At 65.9% G+C, this 21,563-nt stretch overlaps 1 protein-coding gene across 10 annotated transcripts in view; it reads right to left on the reverse strand.

Annotated features, from left to right (window-relative positions):
* SYT7 (synaptotagmin 7) overlaps positions 1 to 21,563 on the reverse strand; it is a 56,852-nt gene that overhangs the window by 13,916 nt on the left and 21,373 nt on the right. Inside the window, exons 2-7 of one of the 10 annotated variants that reach the window (XM_045574036.1) lie at positions 19,552 to 19,655; positions 15,506 to 15,585; positions 12,737 to 12,868; positions 11,613 to 11,837; positions 7,493 to 7,810; positions 3,834 to 3,956 (exon numbers count right to left, since the gene is read on the reverse strand). In XM_045574036.1, the coding sequence (XP_045429992.1) occupies positions 3,834 to 3,956; positions 7,493 to 7,810; positions 11,613 to 11,837; positions 12,737 to 12,868; positions 15,506 to 15,585; positions 19,552 to 19,655 (982 nt within the window). Of the gene's footprint in view, positions 1 to 3,833; positions 3,957 to 7,492; positions 7,862 to 11,612; positions 11,838 to 12,736; positions 12,869 to 15,505; positions 15,586 to 19,551; positions 19,656 to 21,563 lie in introns of all 10 variants that reach the window. The other 9 variants (XM_036417304.2, XM_036417305.2, XM_036417307.2 and 6 more) reach the window with 9 other exon arrangements.

The raw sequence follows: 21,563 nt of genomic DNA on the forward strand, positions 1-21,563 counted from the left end.
ACGGGAATCCCGTGGGACTGACACTCGCTGAGATGCAAAGGGCCGCCTGGTGGGCCGGCCAGTGGTTCCACTCGCTCTGAAGGGTGCACCTTTGAGAAGGCTCCCCCAGGTCAGAGGAAGTCGGGTACCACCGAGAAGCCCCGGATCTGAGCATTCCCCAAGGCCTGTCTGCACCCTGCCTCCGTGCTGTGTCCAAGGAATCAGGCTCTCCAGCCGGCGGCTGCGGGGAGGCCAGTGGGACTCCGGAAGGGAGGCAAACGGCCCCCAGGGACCAGCTGGAGCCTCCCAGGAGGAGGGGGCAGCAGCATGGGGGAGATGGGGAGACGGCAGCGTGGGGCTCGGGACAGGCTACGGTAGAACAGCTGTGAGACGAGAGCCAGACGTGGAGACACAAGCCACGGCCCTGGGTGTGGACCGGCCACCAGCACAGTTGGCCACGACAGGCACAGAGGCATGCATGGAGTATGCAGGTCCTGGAGGGGTGCTGGGGCCCAGGAGCAGGGTGTGCGCACACGCAAACACACACACACACGTGTGCACACACATACACATGCATTAGCGCGCGCACACACGCACACGCGTACACACGTAAGCCCAGAAGACACCCAGGGACCAGGGAAGGAATGAAGGAATGGCACAGGCGGCGGGCAGGCCGACCAGAGCAGCACGATGACACACACACAGGGATGCGCACCATGACCCCGAGAGGAAACATGACTGGGGAGTGCTGGGGACCGGGGCGCGCTGCACCGGAAGAGGCAGGGGCAGTCGGATGCACAACGCACCTGCTGTGGGGACATGGCCTGGCCTGGCCCACACGGAAACACCACCCCACCCGGGGACACGAGGGCACTCCTCCGGCCACAGGCGGGCAGGCCCGGCCACAGCAGCACTTGCGTGCACACACACACACACACACACACACACGCGCGCGCGTGGATGCACACATGGACACACGGTGGACACGTGCTCACGCGGGCAGGCACGGGGAGGAAGAGGAGACTGAAATAGCTGGAGAGGTAAAGTCAGGTTAAAAATAGAGGGAGGAGGAGCGCGGAGACGGACTGCTGGAGGTATGAGAAAGTCGGTTATCGGGGCCACACCACAGCCTCAGCACAGCTGCAAAGCAGCCTGGGAAAAGATGGTCAGCGCCACGGAAGCTGTCGGAGGTGACGGGGCGGAGGCGGGGAAGGCGGAGGGCCCTCCCGGCCCAGGGCAGCCCTGTGAGGAGCAGATGGGAGGAAGCAGGCGGGAGAGAGAGGCCGAGAGAGGTTAGTTGGAGACGAGTGAGGCTGCAGGGTGCACGGGGACGAGGAGGAGCGAGGCGGCCGAGAGGAGAGGCGAGAGGAGGCGGGGGACACACCGTGACAGGGAGACATGGTGGCTTTGGGCAGGACAGCGATGGGTGGGCAGGCCCGGGCCGGGCCGTCGGGCGGGGTGGGCCATGGTGGAAACCATCTGGATCCCAAGCAGCAGTGGTAAGAGGGATGGCTGAGGCATGAGGCGGGTGGGTGCAGGGCCAATGGGTGAAGGCGGAAGGCAGGGTGTGGGAGCCAGGGCCTCCCCCTTCCTCCCAGGCCCAAGAGCATTTGGGGGTTCTTGGGGGCCATGGCCTGGAGGCCCAGGGCCGGGAGAGCCTGGATGGGGCTTCCCAGACCCCAATAATCCTGGCAGCAGGGGCAGGGACCAACCCTCCTGTCTTCGAGTTCTTTGCTGGATGCACCCCCATCTCCCTTGCTGTTCCCTCTTTCTGCCCGGAGCCGGTGCTCACAGGCCTGGCTGCACATCCTCCCCAAATGACCAGCAGCCAAGGGGCTCCCACCCCTCGCCCCGGAGACTGGGTGGAAACAGGGGGGTTGGGGGCTGGGTGCCGGGTTGGGGGGGTTTGGCTTGAGGCGGAAGCTGGAGAGGAAGGGACAGTTGACTAAGAGGAGCCAGGGGTGGAGCCCAAGGGGCCTGGCGCCTAGGGTGGGGGCATGGGGGGGATGCCAAGCTTGAGGTGGGGAGTGCTGGGAAGGAAGTGCTGGAGCCGGGACACCCTTGCCGCCCCCACCCCTCCTGCCCCCAGGCATGAGAAATGAGTGACCCGGATGGGGCGGGTGTGGCAGCTGGGACAGGTCTGCTGGGAAAGTGGGGGGGGCTGGGTCTCAGCCAGGGCGGGGCCCCGCCTCCACCCCACCTTTCCCAGGAAGGCAGGGGAGCTGACGTCATGATCAGAAGGGACGGGTGTGAAGAGATGGAGGGAGACCTGAGTGGAAGGGGTAAAAATAGGCCGTGGGTGAAATGGAGGCGGGGAATCGAGCAGGGGTGATGCGAAATCGCGTTTCCAGCCTGTTCTCAGCCTGCACCGCGCCCTCACGCGCCACACCTTGCCAGGCCAGGCACTCAGCAGGCTTCTGGAGGGCCCAGCCCCTCTCCCGCAGCCTCATGCCCTCAGCATGGCCACCCCTCACCCCTACCCAGCCCAGCCCTGCAGCCACAGCCTGGGAAGCGGGGACCCCTGGCGCCAGGAGAGTTGGGGTGGCAGGCTCTGATGCTCCTGTCCCCCGGGACTTGGGCTTGGGCTGTGTTCTGAGTGAAAGGCCTGGTCCCGCTCTCCCCTCCCTCTCCCCCTCTGTGGGGACGTGGCTTTGCCCCCCATGGACATGCACTGTGGGCTCTGGCGGGAAGACACCACAGGGCTGGTCCCAGAAGCCATGGGAAGCGGGTGAGCCAGCTGTCTAACTCGGCCTGCCCGCCCCTCCCCTCCCCAGAGGCTCTGAGCACCACAGGACGGTCCCTGCAGACCCCAGGGCCTCAGTGAGCAAGCAGGGTGCCTGCCCGCTGACAGGGCCTGCCCACTGCCCCTGCGGAGGGCCTGCCACAGGCTGGCCCCTCCTGAGAAGTTCAGCACGTCAGAGCCGGGAGGGCCACCCTGTCCAGTCCTTCCCTTGACAGACAAGCACACAGGCCCAGGGGCTGAGACCTGCCCTGGCTGGACCGAGCGAGGGTGGGTACAGTGCAGGGCGTTAGCCTGACAGCGGACCCACCCAAGGGGTGCGCCTCTCCCAGGGACACAGTGTGCGGCCTGCCCAGCCCACGGCCAGGTGACAGGAGGCGGCCACCGGGCGCAGGACTGCCCTGCCCTGTGATGCTGCCAGAGCCCTGGACCTTTCTCTACCCCCCACCCCCACAGTACCCCAAGGGCTGCTTCCCTGGGAGCTGAGGACCATTAAAGGCCCTGTCCCCACAGGGTCCCGGGGGCCAGCAGCTGCTCTCAGCACCCCCCTCTCCATCCCCTCCTCTTAGTACCTCAGCTCAAGGGCTGCCTTCCTCATCACAAGGCCTCTCCCCTTCCCTTCCCCACCAGGGACTCCCCTTCCATCAGCAGAGTAGCCGGCCACACCTCTGCAGTGGCGGGGAGTGGGGGCGGCCATCACCCCAGGAAAAAGGGAGGTTGGGGTGGCGGGGATGAGGGAGAACGGGCTGGCGCCCCTTCCCTAACATCCCCCCGCCCGCCAACCACCGGGAAACGGGGATTTCCGGGCGGGCCAGGGCAGATGGAAGATGAGGGGCAGCGGGAGCAAGCGGGAGGATGGGCAGAAAGGCTGGCTTGCTCCGGGCCAGGGCGGGCAGGCCCGGGGAGCAGGCTTGATCCAGAATGGTCCCAAGACGGCCGCACTGGCCTCAGACACAGGGGACATCCCGGGGTGGCCGCGTGTGAGGGTGCCAGCTGGGGAGGCGGGCCTCCTGCTCCAGCATCCGCTGAGGGCCCAGCGGCTCTGGCCGGCGGCCAGGCAGGCAGCCCCCCGCCTCCGCCTCCGCCTCCTCCTCGCTGCCGCCTGAGCTCGTACCTCTTGTCCCCCTGAGCGTTCTGGTTCTGCTGGGCTCCTGGGTTTTGCAGGTCAGGGATATTGGCAAAGTCATCCTGTTCCGAAAGCCCTAAGACCAAGGATAGCACCACCATCCGGCCTTCCCTGCCCGGTGGGCAGCCCACCAGCCGGGAGCGGGGAGGCCCCGGGCGGGGCGGGGAGGGGAAGGAGAGAGACAGAGACAGAGACAAAAAGAGAGAAGAAAAAAGCGTAAGAAACTGGCCCTGCAGGAGAGAAACAAACTTTAGCACTGTCAACAGTTGCAGAGCAGAGCGGGGAGCAGGGGGAGGAGGGGGCGGGATGGAGGGGGGTATCCGTGGCCTGAGACCCAGCTTGCCCAGGGCCCAGAGAAGATTCTCCGGAGAGAAACGGGGAAGGGGCTGGCGGGGGGCCTTCGGAGCCGGCGTGTGCCTGGGGCCTCCTGAGGGGACCCTGGGGTGGGGGGTGGGGAGGAGGGAGTGGAGCCCAGGCCCGGGACCCGGCAACTTCTGAGGTGAATTCACCGCCTGTTGAACCCAGGCCAGGGGCTCGAGAGGAGGGGCTTGTGGCCACCCGCTCCGGGCTGTGCAGGCAGCTGTGGCTCCCAGGGGGGCGGTTCTTGGAAAGTGTGCAAGCCCCGTGGCCGCACTGAGCTCAGGGGGACCCCACACGGGAACGTCGCCCGATTCTGGCCAGCTGGGCGAGTGTGATGCCAGGCGGTGTCGTAGGGCACCCTGCCCGGGCCCCCAGACACACAGCCCACCAGAGGGAGACGCAAGTCCCTCCGGCGAACGGTGTGAGGGCCACGCGGGCCTCTCCGTGTCCCCTGCCCGGAGAGACCGGGAACTGCCCCGCTGTCCAGAAGGCAGCTCAGAGCCAAGATGGCGTTCGGGGAGGCGCAGGAGAAGTCCGGGCAGGGAGCTTGTGTGATCGGCGAGGACGGTGTGGAGGCCGCACAGGCCGGGCGGAGCCGTGAGAACAGAGGCGGCGGCCGCGGGAACCTCCTGGAGTGGCCCGGGGGTAGCCACACGGGGCCAGGGGCCAGATGCCGAGTGCGGAGCATCCCACAGACGCACTGGGCACCGCCGGGCCGCCTGTGTCTCTCAGGGGCCTCAGCAGCGTTGGCAGTGTTTCCTGGCTCTTTGTGGCCTCTCCTCCAGCGTCGGCCTCTCCTCCGACAGAGGGAGGGGAGTTCGCAGAGGAGGCAGGCACGGAAGTGTCTCCGGGAGGTCCAGGGGAAAGATGGGAAGCTGGCGGCATGTTCCGGAGGGAGGCAGATCCCGGGTGTGAGCCCACCACCTCCACCTCCACCTCCACCCGGGAGGGCAGGGGCGTGGCAGGCAGCCGGCTGCGGCTCCGTCCCAGGGGGCCAGCCAACAGGCAGCTGTGGCAGGTGAGCGAGGCCTCCGGAGGACAGGCAGACCGGAGCAGAGGTCCTGGATCTGGGTGCCCGGGGTGGGGAGGGAAGGAGGCCGGTGGTCGCATGGCCTTCTCTTTGTCCTGCGCACTGTCACTCCAGGCGGACTCTGGCACTGGCGTCTGCCTTCGGGGACCAGACCAGCCCTCGCTCCCTTGGTCCCTGCCCACCGCACTGTCTTGGAGTTGGTAAAATTCCATTTGGCTGCTTGGGAGCCGGCTGAGCGGGCGGAAGGCGAGCAGGAGAAAACAGCACGCTGTTCCCTGGCGGGTGCGTTTTTCAGATACTCCTTCGGCTCCTCTCGAACACCGAGCACTCCTCTGCACACATCCCCGGCCTGTCATTCTCTCCAGGCTGCAGACCCGGCCGCCAGGGCGAGCACGGGGGCCAGGAGGGGAGGTTTGGGGAGCTGGCGGTGGGCGGCCACACCCATGGAGCAGGAGGGACGCCTCCTTCCCCCCCGCCCCCCCGGCCCCGAGAGAGGGGTGGGCCTTGGGGGTGGCCCCGGCTAGCCCTCTCACCCTGACCCTCTACCCGGCCACAGTGTTTGGGTGAATGAAGTCCTCAGACACTGAACATAAGGCTGGGGTCCGGAGTCAGTGGTCGAGAAACTACAGCTGGTGGCCTGTTTGTAGAGCCCACGAGCCAAGAAGAGTTCGCACATTTAAAAACGTGACCATGGTCAGCCGGTGTGGCTCTGTGGTTGAGCCAGGAGGTTGAGGTTTGATTCCCGGTCAGGACTCATGCCTGGGTTGCGGGCTTGTTCCCCGGTTGGGGGCATGGAGGAGGTGGCCGATGGGTGATTCTCTCTCATCCCATTGATGTTTCTCTCTTTCCCTCTCCTTTCCTCTCTGACATCAATAAAAATACATTTTTTAAAAATGTGAACAAGACTCCATGTGTCCGGCAAAGCCCAAGATACTTATGATGGCCCTCACACAACTGGCTGCGCGGTCAGGAGAGAGGGCAGGGCCCGCTGGCTCTGGGCGCGTTCCCCTCGGCAGAACTGACTCCCTGGGCTCTCCTCATCCTCGCGGGTGCCACAGCACCCGTCTCCGAACAACCTGGAACCCGGAGACCAGCAGGTTCTGCCGGGCGTCCTGTCTCATGTGGGCGTCCAGGGAGAGCCCCAGTGCATGTGCTGCCCGTCGTTGCCAAGTCAAGTTCCAGGCAGTGTGTCCCGTCAGGTGGGGCCCAGGCCCTGGGCAGGAGCGTGGGAAGCTGGCACGGTGCAGCCGCTCCTGCTGGGCATCTCTGCCAGAGGCAGCACTCCGTCTGCCCTGGAAATTTGGGCCGGGGTCCGGGTGGAGGAGCTGCCCCGAGGGACCCCATTGTGCCAGGGAGCTGGGCCTGCCCCTTCCTCCTCCCCTTCTCCTCTCCCAGGCCGGTGTGCTGGTCGCCGGCTCAGGAGAAGCGCTCCCGGGAGCGGGAATAACCCTGAGCCTGCGAGGAAGGTCACCTCAGGCCCCGGAGGTGGTGATGGTGGGGATGGAAGCCCAGACCTGCCCCGGGCTCCGACGAGACAGGTGCCCAGACGGACAGGGAGAGGGTGCCTGGGTCGGGGCCCACCCAGTGAGGGGGCAGGGGCATGTGGCGGGGGACAGCGGAGGCTGAATGGTGTGCTGTTACTTCTCAGACCCGCACGCTCGAAAGGAGACTCTGATTTTAGAAACAATGTTCTCTGAAGCTGCGGGAGGGACATCCGACGTTTGTCCTCAGGGGAGGGGTCACTAGGGGAGCTGGAGGGAAGGTCGCAGAGGCAGAGGGCAGGGCCCAGGTAGGGACAGAAAAACGAGGGGAGGGAGGGGTGCGGGAAGGAAGGAGGGGGGCAGAGTCCAGTTACAGGGAAGAAGTTCCTGGAGGGGAGGAGGCAGGGCCTGACCAGGCGGAAGGGGCCCGGCTGGGGAGCAGGAAAGAGGCCACAGGAGGAGCAGGGGAGTCTGACAGGGAGGCCCCGAGCGGCCCCTGGGACCAGCCCGGAAGAGGAGACAGATCTGGGGGGCTCAGCAGCTTCTCTAGTGTCTCCACTGACTTCTAGGGGGGACCTTCTCCGAGCCCTGAGACCCCGGGGTCCTCAGAGGGGTGGCTCCGATAGGAACCATTCCATGGGGGGTCTGCAGGCGTGAGCATGAGCTACAGGAGACGGGAGGGGTGTCCGAGAAGTCCGCTTGGCACCTGCCCCGGAGATGGAGGGGAAGAGGCTGGGGCAGGGAGGTGGGGGCCGCCGGCTCATGGGGGGACTTACAGGAAGGACTTCATGTCCAAGCCTCGGGTTCGAATCTGCCCCACCACGTGGTCCCAGCTGCCCGGGTTGGAGCGGCTGTGGCCGGCGGCCGCCCGGTACTTGGAGCCGGCCGAGGCGCCCTGCCGGGCCTGGCCCCGGCCATAGGCCCGGGGGTTGGGGCCGGGCGCCGAGGCCGCATGGGCCTGCAGCTGGCCCAGGCTCTGGCTGGTGGTGGGCTGGCTGGGCTGCCGGCCCCGCTGGTGCTGGCTCAGCGGCTGCTGCAGGCTCTGCTGCCGCATCAGGGTGCGGGGTCGCTGGCATTTCGGTTCTCCCGTGGAGCTGGGGATAGACTCAAGGGTAGTGGTCGTGGACAGGGTGGAGTCCTCGAAACTTGGGGTGGGTGGGGGAGAGGAGAGAAAGGAGAAGCAGGTGAAGGGATCGCAGTGGAGGAGGAAGCCCAGAGCCAGGCCCAGGAGGCCCGGGTGCAGGGCGCGCTCTGCCGGACCTCGCCAGGCCTCCGCCGCAGTCCTCGCCGCCGCTGTCGCCACCACCTCCCCCGGGGAGGCCCTAAGGCCCCAGCCCGCCCGGGGCCCCGTCGCCCTGCCCTGCCCGCCCCCTGGCCTTGGCTCAGCCTAGCACCCGGTACCTCCTGTCTGAGCAGGCCTCTCGCTGGTCTGAGCGGCCACGGGAGCGGCAGAGGCTGCTGCGTGGTGAAGGCGGGTCCCTAAGGCCCTGGGCTGCCTGTCATGTTGGGACGGGACGGGGTGGATGGACCTCCTGCTGCCCCCTCCTGCCGTCTCGCTGGGGACCCCAGGAGAGGCTGCCTCTGTGTCCCTAAGCTCTCCTGGCCGGGAGACACGTGGGGTCCCGTGCAGGGCCGGGGAGGGCAGTCTCTCAGGCTTTGTTCACAGAGGCAGGGGTGCCCGAGGGCCCCCGGACCGCTGCGCCATGGCCAGGGCGACCTCAGGGTTCAGGCGAGGGGCACCTTCACCCTCCTTCCTGGGTCACCGTTTTCTGAGGACAAGTGTTCCTTCTTGGTCTCCTGGCACAGACTTGGCAGAGGAGGGGAAGCCCCAGGAGCCACCTGTCCGGCCACTTTGCACATTTCTGATGGAAAATAGCGCGGCAGCCCTGTCCTGTATGCCCGAGAGAGGGCACCTCACAGCACCTCAGAAAACGCTGGAGCGGGTGGGGGGCGAGGGCAGAGCGGAGGCCAGGATACAGCCCATCAGAGGCAGGATGAGGTCAGAGACCCGGGTCCAAACCCCTCACTCTGCCATTTCTTAACATTGGGACTTTGGAAAGGTGAGTCCACCTCAGTTTCTTCATCTGTAAAATGGGAATGAGGCAGGATCCAAGCAGCTCTGTCCCAGGGTTGCCCCGAGGACCTGCTGAGGCCAGACCCAGGGATGCGTGGTCCGGGCAATGCTCCCGGGCCAGTGATAGCTGCCAAGGTCTCAGGAGATGGAGGGAGGAGTCAGCGCTGGCCTCCCCCGCACCCTGCTGCATGTGCCCCGGCCGAGGGCCCAGCGCATCCAATAGGCAGGGCCTGAGCCCGGGGCCTCCACCTCCTCTGTCCCTTCCCGCCGACTCCCGATCTCTGGGCTCTCGGCCACTGGTTTTTGTAAATAAAGTTTTACTGGAAACAGCCACTGTCACTCATTTACAGCCTCTTGGTTTTGTGACAACTCTGGACTGAGCTGGGCCAGTGGTCGGCAAACACATCGGTCCACAGAGCCAAATATCAACAGGACAACGATGGACATTTCTTTTGAGAGTCTCATTTTTTAAACTTAAGCTTCTTCTAACGCCACTTCTTCAAAATAGACTCACCCAGACCGTGGTATTTTGTGGAAGAGTCACACTCAAGGGCCAAAGAGCTGTATGTGGCTCTCGAGCCGCAGTTTGCCGACCACAGAGCTGGTCTATCAACGCCATTCTTTTTTTTTTTTTTTTTTTTTTTTAGCAACGAAGTATTTTTCAATGAAGGTGTACACACTCCTTTTACGGTGTACACTGTAGAGTGTAACGCTGGTGTACGCTGTAGAGCACATGTGTCAAACACAAGGCCCGCGGGCCAAATCCGTCCCGCCAGGCCTTGCAATGTGGCCCGCACCGCGCTGTCATCACTGCACTCCGCTGCGTTTCCATCACAATGACAGTTTATGACTGTTCAGTAAACCATTCGGCCCGCGATTTAGGCTGGATTTTAGATTTTGGCCCCTTCTCTGATTGAGTTCGACACCCCTACTGTAGAGGGTAAGTGTGATTTTGTAACGTGCTGGGGAACCAACGCACAGGGCGGGGGACTGGCTGTCATTTACTGCGGAATGTCGGGAAGGGCATGCACATCCCCAAGGTTGGCTGCGCATCTGTCTTTGGCTGCTTTGGAAGCCAGCGACTTCCCCGCTGGCCCCTTATAGGCAGCCACGCACCCCTGAGCTGGGGCGGGGTGTGTGTGTGTGTGGAGGGAGGGCCTTGGGGCCGCGTTCACCACTGCAGTCAGACCTCAGCTCTGCTCACGCCCTGAGCCTCCCTGGGAACCAAAGGACAACAGTTAGCCTGCCCCTGTGGGCTGAGAGAAAGAGAGAGGGAGAGAGACAGAGAGAGAGACAGAGAGAGACACAGAGAGAGAGAGAGACAGAGAGAGAGAGACAGAGAGAGAGAGACAGAGAGAGACAGAGAGAGAGAGAGAAAAACGCTGAGGTCCTGGGAAGGGCAGCAGCCTTGCCAGGCTCAGGCCTGGAGCTGGGGCTACCTGGGGGCAGGCAGAGGTGGGGGTGGGGGGACAGGACGACCCCTGGGTGGCCGCCCTCTCCTCCTTGCTGACCTCCAACGGTTTCCTATCCTATCCAAAACGAGCATAGTTTAAGCCTTTTGGTCACAGGAAAGTAAAACTCGCTTCCCTTAGGCCCGAAGCCGGCAGGTGGCCTGGAGGCCTCAGCCAGCCTGGCTCTGTGGCCGGAGCAGAGCGGGGTGGGCTGCCTTCAGGACGCTCCTGATGGGGCCGGGCGGGGGGGCGGGGGGAGGGTGAGGACGGACCTTGCCTGGGTGCCTCAGGCCAGAAAACACACGTGCCCTCAGCACAGGGGCCTCGGTGCACCCCACAGCAGGAACCACGGGCTTTGTGAAGAGAAAGGGGGCTCAGGAGCTAAGAAGGGCTGCTGGCCTCTGAGTGAGAGGCTGTCCCATGGGTGGGGAGCAAGGCAGTTCTGTAGCCGATTGGAACCTATGTCCCAGCGGGTGAGGATGGTTCAAGGGCCTGAGAGCCTGGGGCAACAGAAGGTTCTAGACGAGAACAAGGCTGCCCCTTGGGGGGGGGTTGGGGGTGGTCGAGCGTGTTACCTGCTGAGAGAAGGGCCAGCCCTACAGCCATCGCCCAGGGCAGGGACTGACCGGCTGACCAGGTCGGGCAGCTATGAAACAATTCCGCCCGACATCCAGACCACCCTCGTCAGAAAGGGAAGCCAGCTGGGGCTCCACGACCCAACCTCCGAGAACAGAGCGTCCCGCCAGCCCGCGGACTGCGCCGGGACGGCCAGTGGGGAGGGCTGAGATGAGGATGGACTGGGTGGGCCTGCGTCACGGGTGGTGCGATGGCGTGAGCAAGACGGAGACAAGCCGATGGAGTGGCCGGAGGATGGTCACACAGGCAGGGCTCAGCCTCTGGGTCTAGAGCCATCTGCTGGCCGTAAGAGGGAAGGCCGGTGGGTGGCAGATGAGTCGCGTAAACACAGGCTGAGAGCGGGCCAGCTCCCCCAAGGATGGGATGGCCCAATGGCTGGACAGCTGCCCAGGGAGGGGTGACCTGGCGGCTGACACGGGGCCGCCAGCGAAAGAGGAGGGATGGCCGGAGGGCTGAGATGGAGCCGCCCCGGGGGGAGGGGGGCAGAAAATGAAATGACCTGGTCACGGGGCCGAGGAAGAGCCTGGCGGGGCAGCGGCCACAGGCTGAGGCGACATTGATGGCTGCTAGCTGTGCTGATGGCAAGGACGATGGGCGTCTCGTGAAGGATGGGATGAGCCAGGGGCCGAGGACGGCCCCTCTGGGGGCAGCAGCGGGCGCGCCAGGGGTCCCGCTGTCCACCCTGGCGGGGCGGCCTGAGCGCTCGGCTCCGGCGGCCGTGGGGCCATCACTCACTTGGACAGGTTGAGCTTCCCCGCGGCCAGGTGGCTCTGCACCGTCCGCCAGCGGCCTCTCCCCGCCTTGCCACCGCCGCCCGGCTCGCTGGGGGCAGCGCTGCCGCTTCTCAAGGCGTCCTCTCCGGGTGCTGGCACCGGCGCCGGCGTCTCCCCCAGCCGGCCTTCCCGCTCCACCGCCAGCCCCGCTGCGGCAGCCACTTTGGCGCCGGACAGGAGGGTGCCACTGGAGGCGGTGCCGGCAGCCGGGCCAGGGGGCACCGGGGGAGGCGGTGGGGGGAGAGGGCAGGACACACGTGGGGGTGGGGAGGTAGAAGAGGAGGAAGAACAATAACAGATAAAAGGAAAAGAGAGACAGCGAGAGAGGAGGAGGAGAGAGACAGACGGACAAGAGACAGACAGAGAGAGAGAGAGAGAGAGACATCAGCACTGCGAGTGGGTTAACAGCGGAGCCTGCGGAGAGGAGAGAGGGGCCGGCGGGCGGGGGGGCTGGAGAGCAACGCACCACGACAGTGGAGGGGGCCCCTCCCCACCGCCTGGGGCAGGGGCGGTGGGGGTGGGGGAGGGCAGCCACCTCCAACTCTATCCCACAGGACAACGAGGAGGGTTAACGACGGAGGAAGAGCGGGCTGTCCAGGCCAGGAGGCCCCCAGGCAGGGAGAGAGAGAAAGCCGTGTTAGTCAGAGTTCATCACCACCACCACCATCACCGCCACCACCTCCGCGACCACCACCGACCACCACCACCAGCAGCCAGGGCAGCAGCGCACAGCGGGGAGGGAAGCCGAGCCACACCGAGGGGGAGGGACCCGCACGGGCAACCCCGTCCTGACTGCCAGGGGTGGGGCCGCGGGGACCAGCGAGCGTGGGGCCGCGGGGCCACGGGGCCGCCTGCCGGCTGCAGAGGGCCTCTCCTGAGTGGCGGCCCTGGGGGTGGGGGCCGGAGGGGGGCGGGCAGGCGAGGGGTGCAGGAGGGGTTGCTCGTCTCCATGGCCAGCCTGCCCATGGGCTGCAGGGGAGGGGGCGGGGGAGGGGAGCAGGGGAGGAGAGTCCCGGACAGGACGGGAGGGAGGAGGGCGTGCGCAGAGACTCGGTACACAGGATCAAACCAGGTAAAGTCACTCACTTGAGGGACAGTCGTGGGTCGCCATAAGGGGCGTAGGGTGAAATGTTTAGAATAAACTCCTTGGGAGGGTAGGAGCTCCATTTCTGCTGCACTGTGCTCTCATTGTTATTCCAAAAGTCTCTGTCTAGATCGCTGGAGGGCAGAGAGAGAGGGGAGAAAACAGGGAGATACAGGAAGAGACAAGAGCCGCCAGTCCTGGGGGGCGGGGGCCCCGGGCACACAGAGGCAGGGGGGCCAGGCCGGCTCCTGCGGGAGGAAGAGAGGCGGGCGGGCTCCCGGCCGCGCCCCTGCACACGGGCACGCGCACACGCCCACCGGGGCGCACACACTCTCGCGGGCGGAGGAGCAGTGCTGGGAGGAGGCGAGCCTGCAGGAGGGTGACCGGAGCCTGGCACCCTGTGAAGCTGGTGGGAGAGAGAAAAACGGTGAGCGCGCAGGGGAGAGGGGAGAGGGCCGGGGAGAAGGCCGGGCGGGACGCAGGGGGAGTGGGAGGCGGAGAGGGGGCTGGAGTCTGGCTGGAGAGAGCTGAGATGCCGATCAGACCCTCCTGCCCCCGTCCCCGGGCCTCAGTGTCCCTGCCTGTCCATCACTGTGCTGCGGCTGCTACGCCGCCAGCGATCCCACGTGCTGGAGGCCCCAGTTCTGGAGCCCCACGTCCTCCTCTCTCCACCTGCCTCCCCTGAGCACTTCCGGGCAGGCCCAGCTCCCCGTCCCACCGGCCCAGGTCCCCCAGCCTCCGCTGCTCTCTCCCTCCGGCCAGCGCTGGGACTCAGCCTTCCCGGGAGGCATCTCCGGGCCCCGGGCCTTGTGAGGGGGACACCCTTCGGGTCCCCTGTCCTGGGCCGGTGTGAAGGCCCAGCAGGCAGCCTCTCCCTGTGCCGGGGCCCCTGGCCGAGGAGGCGCTGCGGGCCTGGAAGCAGCCTCGGCTCATCTCCCTATGCCCACCTCCCCCTCCGCTCCGGGATGAATGCCTCCTATGGAAGCACAGAGAATGGGGGTGCTTCCGTGGGAGCTGCCAGAAGGCACGGCCTGGAAACCCCAGGAGCCAAGGACAAGCTGACCTTGACCTCAGTTCTCAAGAGCAGACAGAGAGAAGCTGAGCTGCCACCACACGCCCCCTCGGGCCTCCCTGCTGTGGACAGCCTGTCTGTAGGGCACCTTGGGAAGGTGAGGCCAGGGTTCAAAGCCAAAAGCCAGCGCCTTGAAGGCACCAATGACAGTGTCCAGTGTTTCCCAAACTTGGTTGGTCACGGAACCCTTGACTTGCGGAATAACTGTGAGGAGCGCTCCGAGGAGCACAGTGTGGGGAGCACTACGCATTCCCCAGGACTTCCGACAAGCCCACCCTTTACAGGAGGCCCCAGGCCGCGGGAGAGGGTGCAGCGTGAGCCCTGCTTCCTGCCACTCCCCCGGCTCTGGGCCCTGCCAGGGGGGGCTTAGGGACCTGGGGGCACCCAGAAAGGAGTCGTGTTTTCCTGCCCTGGGGCGGAGGTGACCATGCAGCAGGGGTGGGGGGGCACGGGCTGCTGGAGGGGAACAGCGCACTGTCCCTCGCCTTGTCTTAGAGCCCCATGGGTGCTGCCCAGCCTGCAGCGCCTGCTGCCCACCCGCTGCCCACCATCCCCTTGTGGCGGGTCCTCTCTGCCTCCTGGGCCCTTTCCAGGACTTCGGAATCCCCTCCCCATCTAGGTCCAGACCACGGCTGCAAACTCAGGAGCCGGCCTGAAGGCGTCTCAGGTGCTGAGCTGGGGGGCTGGCCCATTGCTCCCCGCACTGTCCCCCTGCCGGGCTCCGCACCGCCCCTGCCACCTGCCGCTCCCGCTTTGAAGACCGGAGAGTGTGCAGCCGAACCAGCTTCAAAGGCTTCCCGCGGCCTCCCACCCCCACCTGCCGGCCCGCCCCACTAACCGCCCCACAGACACACCCGCAGCTTCTGTGCACCCCAGGCAGGGTCAGAGCTGGAGATGAAAGGAGGAGGGACCAGGAGGGGCAGAGGGGGAGCCCTGGGAGCAGGGGCAGGAAGAAGAAAAGGAGGGAGAGAAAAGGAGACAGAGGAGAGACGGGGGGACTAGGCAGCCGAAGGGGAGGGAAGGGGACAGGGCAGGTGGGGTAACTTGCCCCTTAGCTGGCAGGCTGAGATGGAGGGCGGGCGGCCCCATAGCCCCACAATGAAGGGACCAGGGCCATCGGCCAGGGGGCACAGCGCCCCCGGCCAGGTGGGGCAGGGGCGTCTCCGGGTGTCCCCCAGGGACCCTCACAGCGGGTGGGCCCAGGTGGGCCACAGGGGAAGGCTGACCTGCTTACTTGAAAGGGCGCTTAGAGCAAAAACAGGGGTCAGAGGCAGCAGGACAGTCTCTGGGGACAGGGGAGGGGAGCTTCCCTATTACCAGCGCCCCCTGAGGTCACCCTGAGAACACTGACAGGGTCCGAGACGAGAGGGGGGCTGGGCGGGGTTGGGCGCGGGATGTGTGATGTGAAGGGTGGGTGGAGGGACCAGCAGCCAGGGCTGAGGGAGGACAGTGTGGGGAGAGCGACCAGAAATGGGGCTGGGGGCCTGGACACTGTGAGGGTCTGGGGGGCACAGGCAGAGGAGGTGGGGCCTGGAGCCCCCCGAGGCACAGAGCGTGTGCGGGTGGGGAGCGAGCACAGCACAGAGTGGAGGGGCGCTGACGTGTGTGGCAGGTGCAGATGTAGGAAGCGTCGGGGCTCCTCCCACTGGGGCTGCCTGCACCCCCCACCACCATTCCCACTCCCAAGGCTGGCACCTACTTGATGGCCTTCTTCTCACTGCGCCCGCGCCCCGAGTCTGGCGTGCCCACCGTCTCCAAGGAGTTCTTGTAGCGCTTGCCCTACGGAGAGAGCATCGCGTCACTCCGGGACCCGGCCGCTCCCCCCTGCCCCCACCAACAGGCTCCCCCTGGAAGAGTGGGGGCTCCCCTTGAGGTAGCGGGGTACACCCCCTGGAATAGTGTGGTACTCCCCCTGGGACAGCAGGGCACTCCCCCTGAGGAAGTGGGGTGCCTCCCTGGGTAGCGGGTACTCCCCCTGGGGAAGTGGGGTGCCTCCCTGGGTAGCGGGTACTCCCCCTGGGGAAGTGGGGTGCCTCCCTGGGTAGTGGGTACTCCTCCTGGGGTAGGGGGCAGACTGGAGCTCAGCCTTGGTGACAAGGTCAGAGGCCAGGGTGAGGGTGTCACACTGTGGGGTGCCAGCTTCACCAGTGCCTGCTCTTTGGTTGGCACTTCCTGGGCCTCAATGGGTCCCAAGACCTGCCCTACCCCCTTGTCCTGCACCCCATCCCTGACTCCCAGCCCGGGGCCTCTCCTGTCCTCCTGTCGCTCTGGCCGGGCTCCCAGAGCACGTCTCCCTCCGCCCAGACAGATGGCTCTCCTGGCCACTCACCGGCTACGTCACACGGCCCGTCACTGCCCAGATGGTGGGGCGGCACCCGCAGGGCAAGGCTGGCAGTGGCCAGGGACGTGAGCCTCGGGGGTGGGGAGGAGGCCCGTGCACAGTCCTGCCCAGGCTGTACCCCTCACTGTCGGGGGGCTGCCTGGGGGCCTGGTGTCCGGGGCTGGGAGGTGGGGCAGGGCCTGAGCACGCTCCCTGTGAGAAGGCAGCCCCCCAGGGTGCCTCACCCCAGCCTGGCGGAATGCGGGGCACCCCATCCCGGGCTGGAGGACGGGCCGTGGCTGCAGCGCGGCGGCTGGGCCTGCTGCCCGGAAGGTGAGTGCCATTCACCTTCTTGGTCGGGTTTCTAAATTTAGTTCGCGCGGAGCCTGGCACCATTAGCATTCCCGCTGCCGCTGCCGCCTCAGTGCGCCCCGGGCCACAGGTCTAGCCAGGCGGGGCTGGCGTGGGCGTAGGGGAGGGGCCGTGGGGAGGCTGGAGCTGCCCCCGCAGACCACTGTTCCACTGGACACTTGCCTGCCCCTGCCCAGTAGGAACACACGCACATACATGCACACATGCGTACACACACACACACGTTTCTCCACGTGCAGGCGTGGGCACCGACACCACGGCCACAAGTCAATCATTCCCCTCGCCCCGGAGCAAACAGGAGCCGCACGGGTGTGCTCCCTGGCTCCTGCCAGCCGCAGCCCCTGCCCGGGCACAGGGCACAGGGCCACCTGCTTGGGGACCGTGGCCTTGAGCTCCCCGCAGGGTGTGTGGAGTCAGGGGCCTCATTCACCCTCAGCACCCCTGGGTGTCTGGGTGCCAGGATCCTGGACCCAGGCCTCATGCTCCGTGCTACCCTGGTCTGGTCCGTGCCTCTCGGCCGCCTCCCCTTCCTCCCCGCGCTGGGGTGGCGTCAGGGGAAGAGCCGGGGGCATGCTGCCGCCTCCAGCGCAGCTGTCACTGCCTCCCCCGCTCAGGGATCCCCCCATCCTAGCTGTTGCCTCAGAGCCAGAACCTTATGAGTTAAGAGCGGAGCTGCTGGACCCTCTGGGTCCACAAAAGCTGCGGGTTCTCAGCTCCAGCTCTGACCCCAAGAAATTCCCAGTTCCAACTGGGACGGTCAGAGCCGAGAGCCGGTCCGTGGTGGCCAAGGGCTCTCCTTGGGGTGACCCTCAGGCAGGACTCACCCCCACTATCCTCCAGCACTCCAGGCAGAGCGAGGCTCCGGCTGAGGAACCCCCCCCCCCCCTCTTTCTTCCTAGTCTTGGTGGGGAACTTGCCCATCAGCACGCTCTCCTGAGGCCGTCCCTGTCCTTCCCAGACCGGGCATAGCTGGGGTGGGCTGGTCCGCTTCCCCCACGGCCGCTCCGCCTTCCACAGCTTAGAGAGCCCCCACATCTGGCTGCCACTGTCACTGCAGTGGGGCTGGGGGCCTGGGGTGCTGGGGGACAGGAATTGGGCGGAAACTTGACTTGGGGGACAGGGGAAGTGCATGGGGCACGGAGAAAACCCTAAGCAGGGTCCAGGAGACCCCACGCCACCAGCACGCTCGGCAGGGAGGGCTTGGCAGCCGAGCTGGAAAAAGCCAGCTGGAGATTAAGGAAGTTATTAATGTTTGGAAATGAGATCTGGGCTGCGAGGGCACACGTCACTGCTGCAGAGGGGATGGGCGGGAAGGAGCATGGGGACAGCCTGGGAGAGGGGCTCCCTGACTCTGCAGCCCAGGGCGGGGGGGGAGAGGGGGGAGGTGCTGGCTGAGGGGGGAGGAGGGGGGAGCAGGTTGAGGGCTTGGGCAGCTCAGAGAAAGAAGTCAGGACAGTGTGGCTTGGATTCTGGGGGAAGTTCTAGGCTGGACGGGGGTGGGGGTGGGGGGTAGGAGGGGGGGCAGGGGTTTGAGGTCCCAGGAAGGTTCTTTATCTCTCAGCTGCCCACCTGCTACAAAGCTGTTGTCCTTAAATTCCTGTGCCCCCAGGTGAGTGGGGGCAGGGTGAGGCTCTCACTACATACACAGACACACATACACTCACACAGACACACATACACTCACACAGACACATACTACACACACACACACACTATACAGACACACACACACTGCACCAATACCCTCAAAGTGGATACACTCGGCACTAAGACCCCCCCCACCCCCACACACACACACTCAAGGGCACCGCAGCACCTGCTCACACACCTTCACCTGCCCTCCAATCCGGACAGACAGCCATCCCAACCAGACATCCAGGCTGCCGTGTGCGCTCAGCCACTCCCTCGGCCTCGAGGACACGCGTGTACATGGGCACGTGGCCACTCCCCCACCCCCCACCCTCCACACTCCTGGAATTCTGAGATGAAGCAGCCACAGGAGATCCAGGAACAATGCGGGGCGGCCAGCCTGGCTCCACCTGCGGGAACAGCCAGCCCGCAGACGGGGGTGGGGGGGGGGGTGGGGAGCGCGCGCGCTCACACACACACACACACACACACACACACAGATGGGGGTGGAGGTGGGGCGGGGATGGGGTGGGGGCGGGGCAGAAAGAGCTGCCTTAAGCCGTGCATCTCAGGAAGGAGTCCCAGTCCCAGGTCCTGAGCTGGGGTTCCTGCGGAAAGGTGCCGGGCTCCCCAGGGGTCTGCGCCTTCTCCCTCCCTCACAGGAGTGTGCCCCCCGCCGCCGCCTCCGCCTCTGCGGCTGAGCAGGGACCCTTCTGGCCTAACCCTGGGGAAGCCCCACACCGGGCCGCCTCCAGCCCACCCTGGAGGGGGTGTCCCCGCAGTTCCTCCCGCCCCGCCGCACTCTGGGCTGGGGGGCGGGACGGGGAAGGGCGGAGGGTCTCGGGGGCAGAGCCCCCGCTCGGCCGCGGGCTGCGGGCTGCGGGCGGCTGAGCCCCGCTCCGCCCCGGCGCCCTCGGTGATGGATGTCCCTCCTGACCATCTCGTTACTTATTGATGCCCGATCCGCTCGTCAATCCCCGGGCCCGCTGAGAGCGGAAGGAGCCGCTTGTGCTTGTACAAACCCGGGCGCCGGGATGGATGTGTGGCGCGGGGGAGGGGCGAGGCTGGCGCGGCCGCCTCATTGGCCAGGACGCTGGCCGGCCCCGCCCCCGGGAGGGGGAGGGCGGCGGGGGGGGGTAGGGGAGGGAGTCCCCATTCTCAGTCCGAGCGTGTGTGCCTGCGGCTCTTCCTGCGGGAGGCGGGGGCGTGAGATGGCCCGCGAGACCCGCCTCTCCACGAATGTCCGCAGGTGTGGGCTCTGGGTGTCCACACGGACCTACGTGGCCAGCGCCCGGGCCAGCGCAGCACGCACGTGCGCCTGCCTCGGAGGACAGACAGGTGGGCCATCTGCGAGCGATGGGGATGGAGGAGAGCAGAGCCTTCACAAGCCTGCAGCTGTGGGGGGCGGGGGGCAGGGGCCTCACCAGTTTGCGCTGACACCAGTGGCAGAGGCCGCAGAGGAGGATAGTCACGCTAAGGCTGACGGTGATGATGGCCGAGACCAGCAGGACGTCGCGGGTGGGCGCCCCTGGGGAGGAGGACATGCATAGGTCAGACCCTCATTGGCTGGGCGGCCAGCCATCCCCCCTCAGCCCCGAGCCCTCAGAACCTCCACGCTGCTCGCCCCTGCAGCTGACCCCCACCCTGGGAGCTGAACTCCAAGCTCTGCCTACAGCCCACCCTGGGGGCTCTCCGCTCTCCCTCATCTGTAAAATGAGACAGTTGTGCTGGTTGACATAGTTACCGTTCTCTCCCTGCCCGGGCCCTGTGTGAGCCCACAGGCTCCATATCACTCCCCCCCACCCCCCAAACGTGACACCCTCCAAGGGAGAAGCCAGCGAGCTCCCAGCCCTGCCGGCCCCACAGGCCTCCAGACCCACTAACACAGCCACTGCTCCCCCAGGCCTTCGCACTCAGCACTCCCCAGCCTGAGCTCTGAGCTCCAGCCAAATCTGCCCAAAGGCTCTCGGCTCCTACAATCCCGCTGAGGGCCTCTGCCCTGTGGGCACTGACAGACTCTTAAGCGTCTGGCCGAGACTCAACAGCCACATGTAGAGTCCAGGAGGAGAGCTCTGGACTCTACCCTGTGATCAGCCCTCACCCCCTTAGCCCAGCTTTGCTCGCTCCCTCTCCCTGAGCCTCGGTGCCCATGGTGGACAGAGGTTCTGTGTGCCACGCCGGGGGGAACCTGAGGGGGGCGGGGAGCAAGGGGAGGCGGTGAAGGGTTAGAAAAGACAGACATCAGAGGGCAGTGTCCCACCGGGGGCTAGGTGGGACACTGCCCTCTGATGAGAGACACAGTGGCACCGTCTGCAAGCCGAGTCTTTATTTTATAGCCAGATCCCACGAGGCCAAGGAGGGGCGTGGGAAAGATGTTTACAGTGTTCTCGTGGGTTTCGAATCCACTCAATTACAGGCACCCGATCAAGTTTTGTTTACTTGCTGCACCTCCCGCAGCCCACACCACTCAGCCATGTGGGGCCACAGGTTCGGCCCATCAGGTCAGACTTACAGCCGCAGCCTTTGGCTGTAATGGTGCTGGGACCGGACGGTGCCCTCTCCTTAGTCCCAGGCTCGAACCTGTCCGAACCCGGTGGCCGCTCTCCACAGGCCGGGACCTCAGGGGTGGGAGGCTCGTGGGCCCGCCCGGGGAGGAAAGTAACAGGTTTCTGCACAAATGGCGCCTCCTGCTCGCCGCGTGGCTGAGGGCGAGTCACATAACCGCCCGTGTGCTCCCCTGCAATGCAGATAAGCCCCCTCCCTGCCGTCACGCAGGGGGTGTACCCACGAGCCCAAACCATCCATCAGGAAGGCGAAACGTGACCGGAAACGGTCATGTGAGGGAGTCGGCACGGATCCCATGTGCTCTGTAAAGCTGCGTCAGAAAGGCAAGGACACGCAGCTTTTTACAGAGGAGCCCACGTGGGACTTCCAGGGCCGGGGGACGGTCTCTGCGAGTGGATGACAGCTGTCTGTCTGCTCCTGGTTCCTGAGGTGTTCGCTTCTGGGTTCTTCCTCTTGCTTTGCTGGGGGGGGGGGGGGGGAGGCCTAGAGAGAGGGCCCAGAGGTCAGCCCCAGTTCTCAGAGCCCACGGGGCTCCCCCCATCACCACTCCAGGGCCCTGGGCACCTGGTTTGCTACCTGCTCTCCCTAGAGTCCTGTGTGGGCCCCCTCTCTCCCTTCCCGTTTCCGGACCTCCCAGCTGTGGGGAAAGACCCCCTCGCCTGTCCCCCACCTCAGCGAAACTTCCTCTCGCCCGAGCCCACAGCCTCAGCCCCCAGACGCCCTGCAGCCCGGCCACCACGGTCGCCCTCAGGGCCCGCAGCTCTCTGGAGCTCTGGCCCCCGCAGCCCAGACCCCAAAGAACCGGCCTGCCCCTCCCTCCGCGGGCGGGAGAGCATGTTCGCTGAAGTTCTCAGGACAAGCGGGAGGCTCC

Source organism: Pipistrellus kuhlii, unplaced genomic scaffold (assembly GCF_014108245.1).
Source record: "Pipistrellus kuhlii isolate mPipKuh1 unplaced genomic scaffold, mPipKuh1.p scaffold_m20_p_59, whole genome shotgun sequence".
Lineage (NCBI taxonomy): Eukaryota > Metazoa > Chordata > Mammalia > Chiroptera > Vespertilionidae > Pipistrellus > Pipistrellus kuhlii.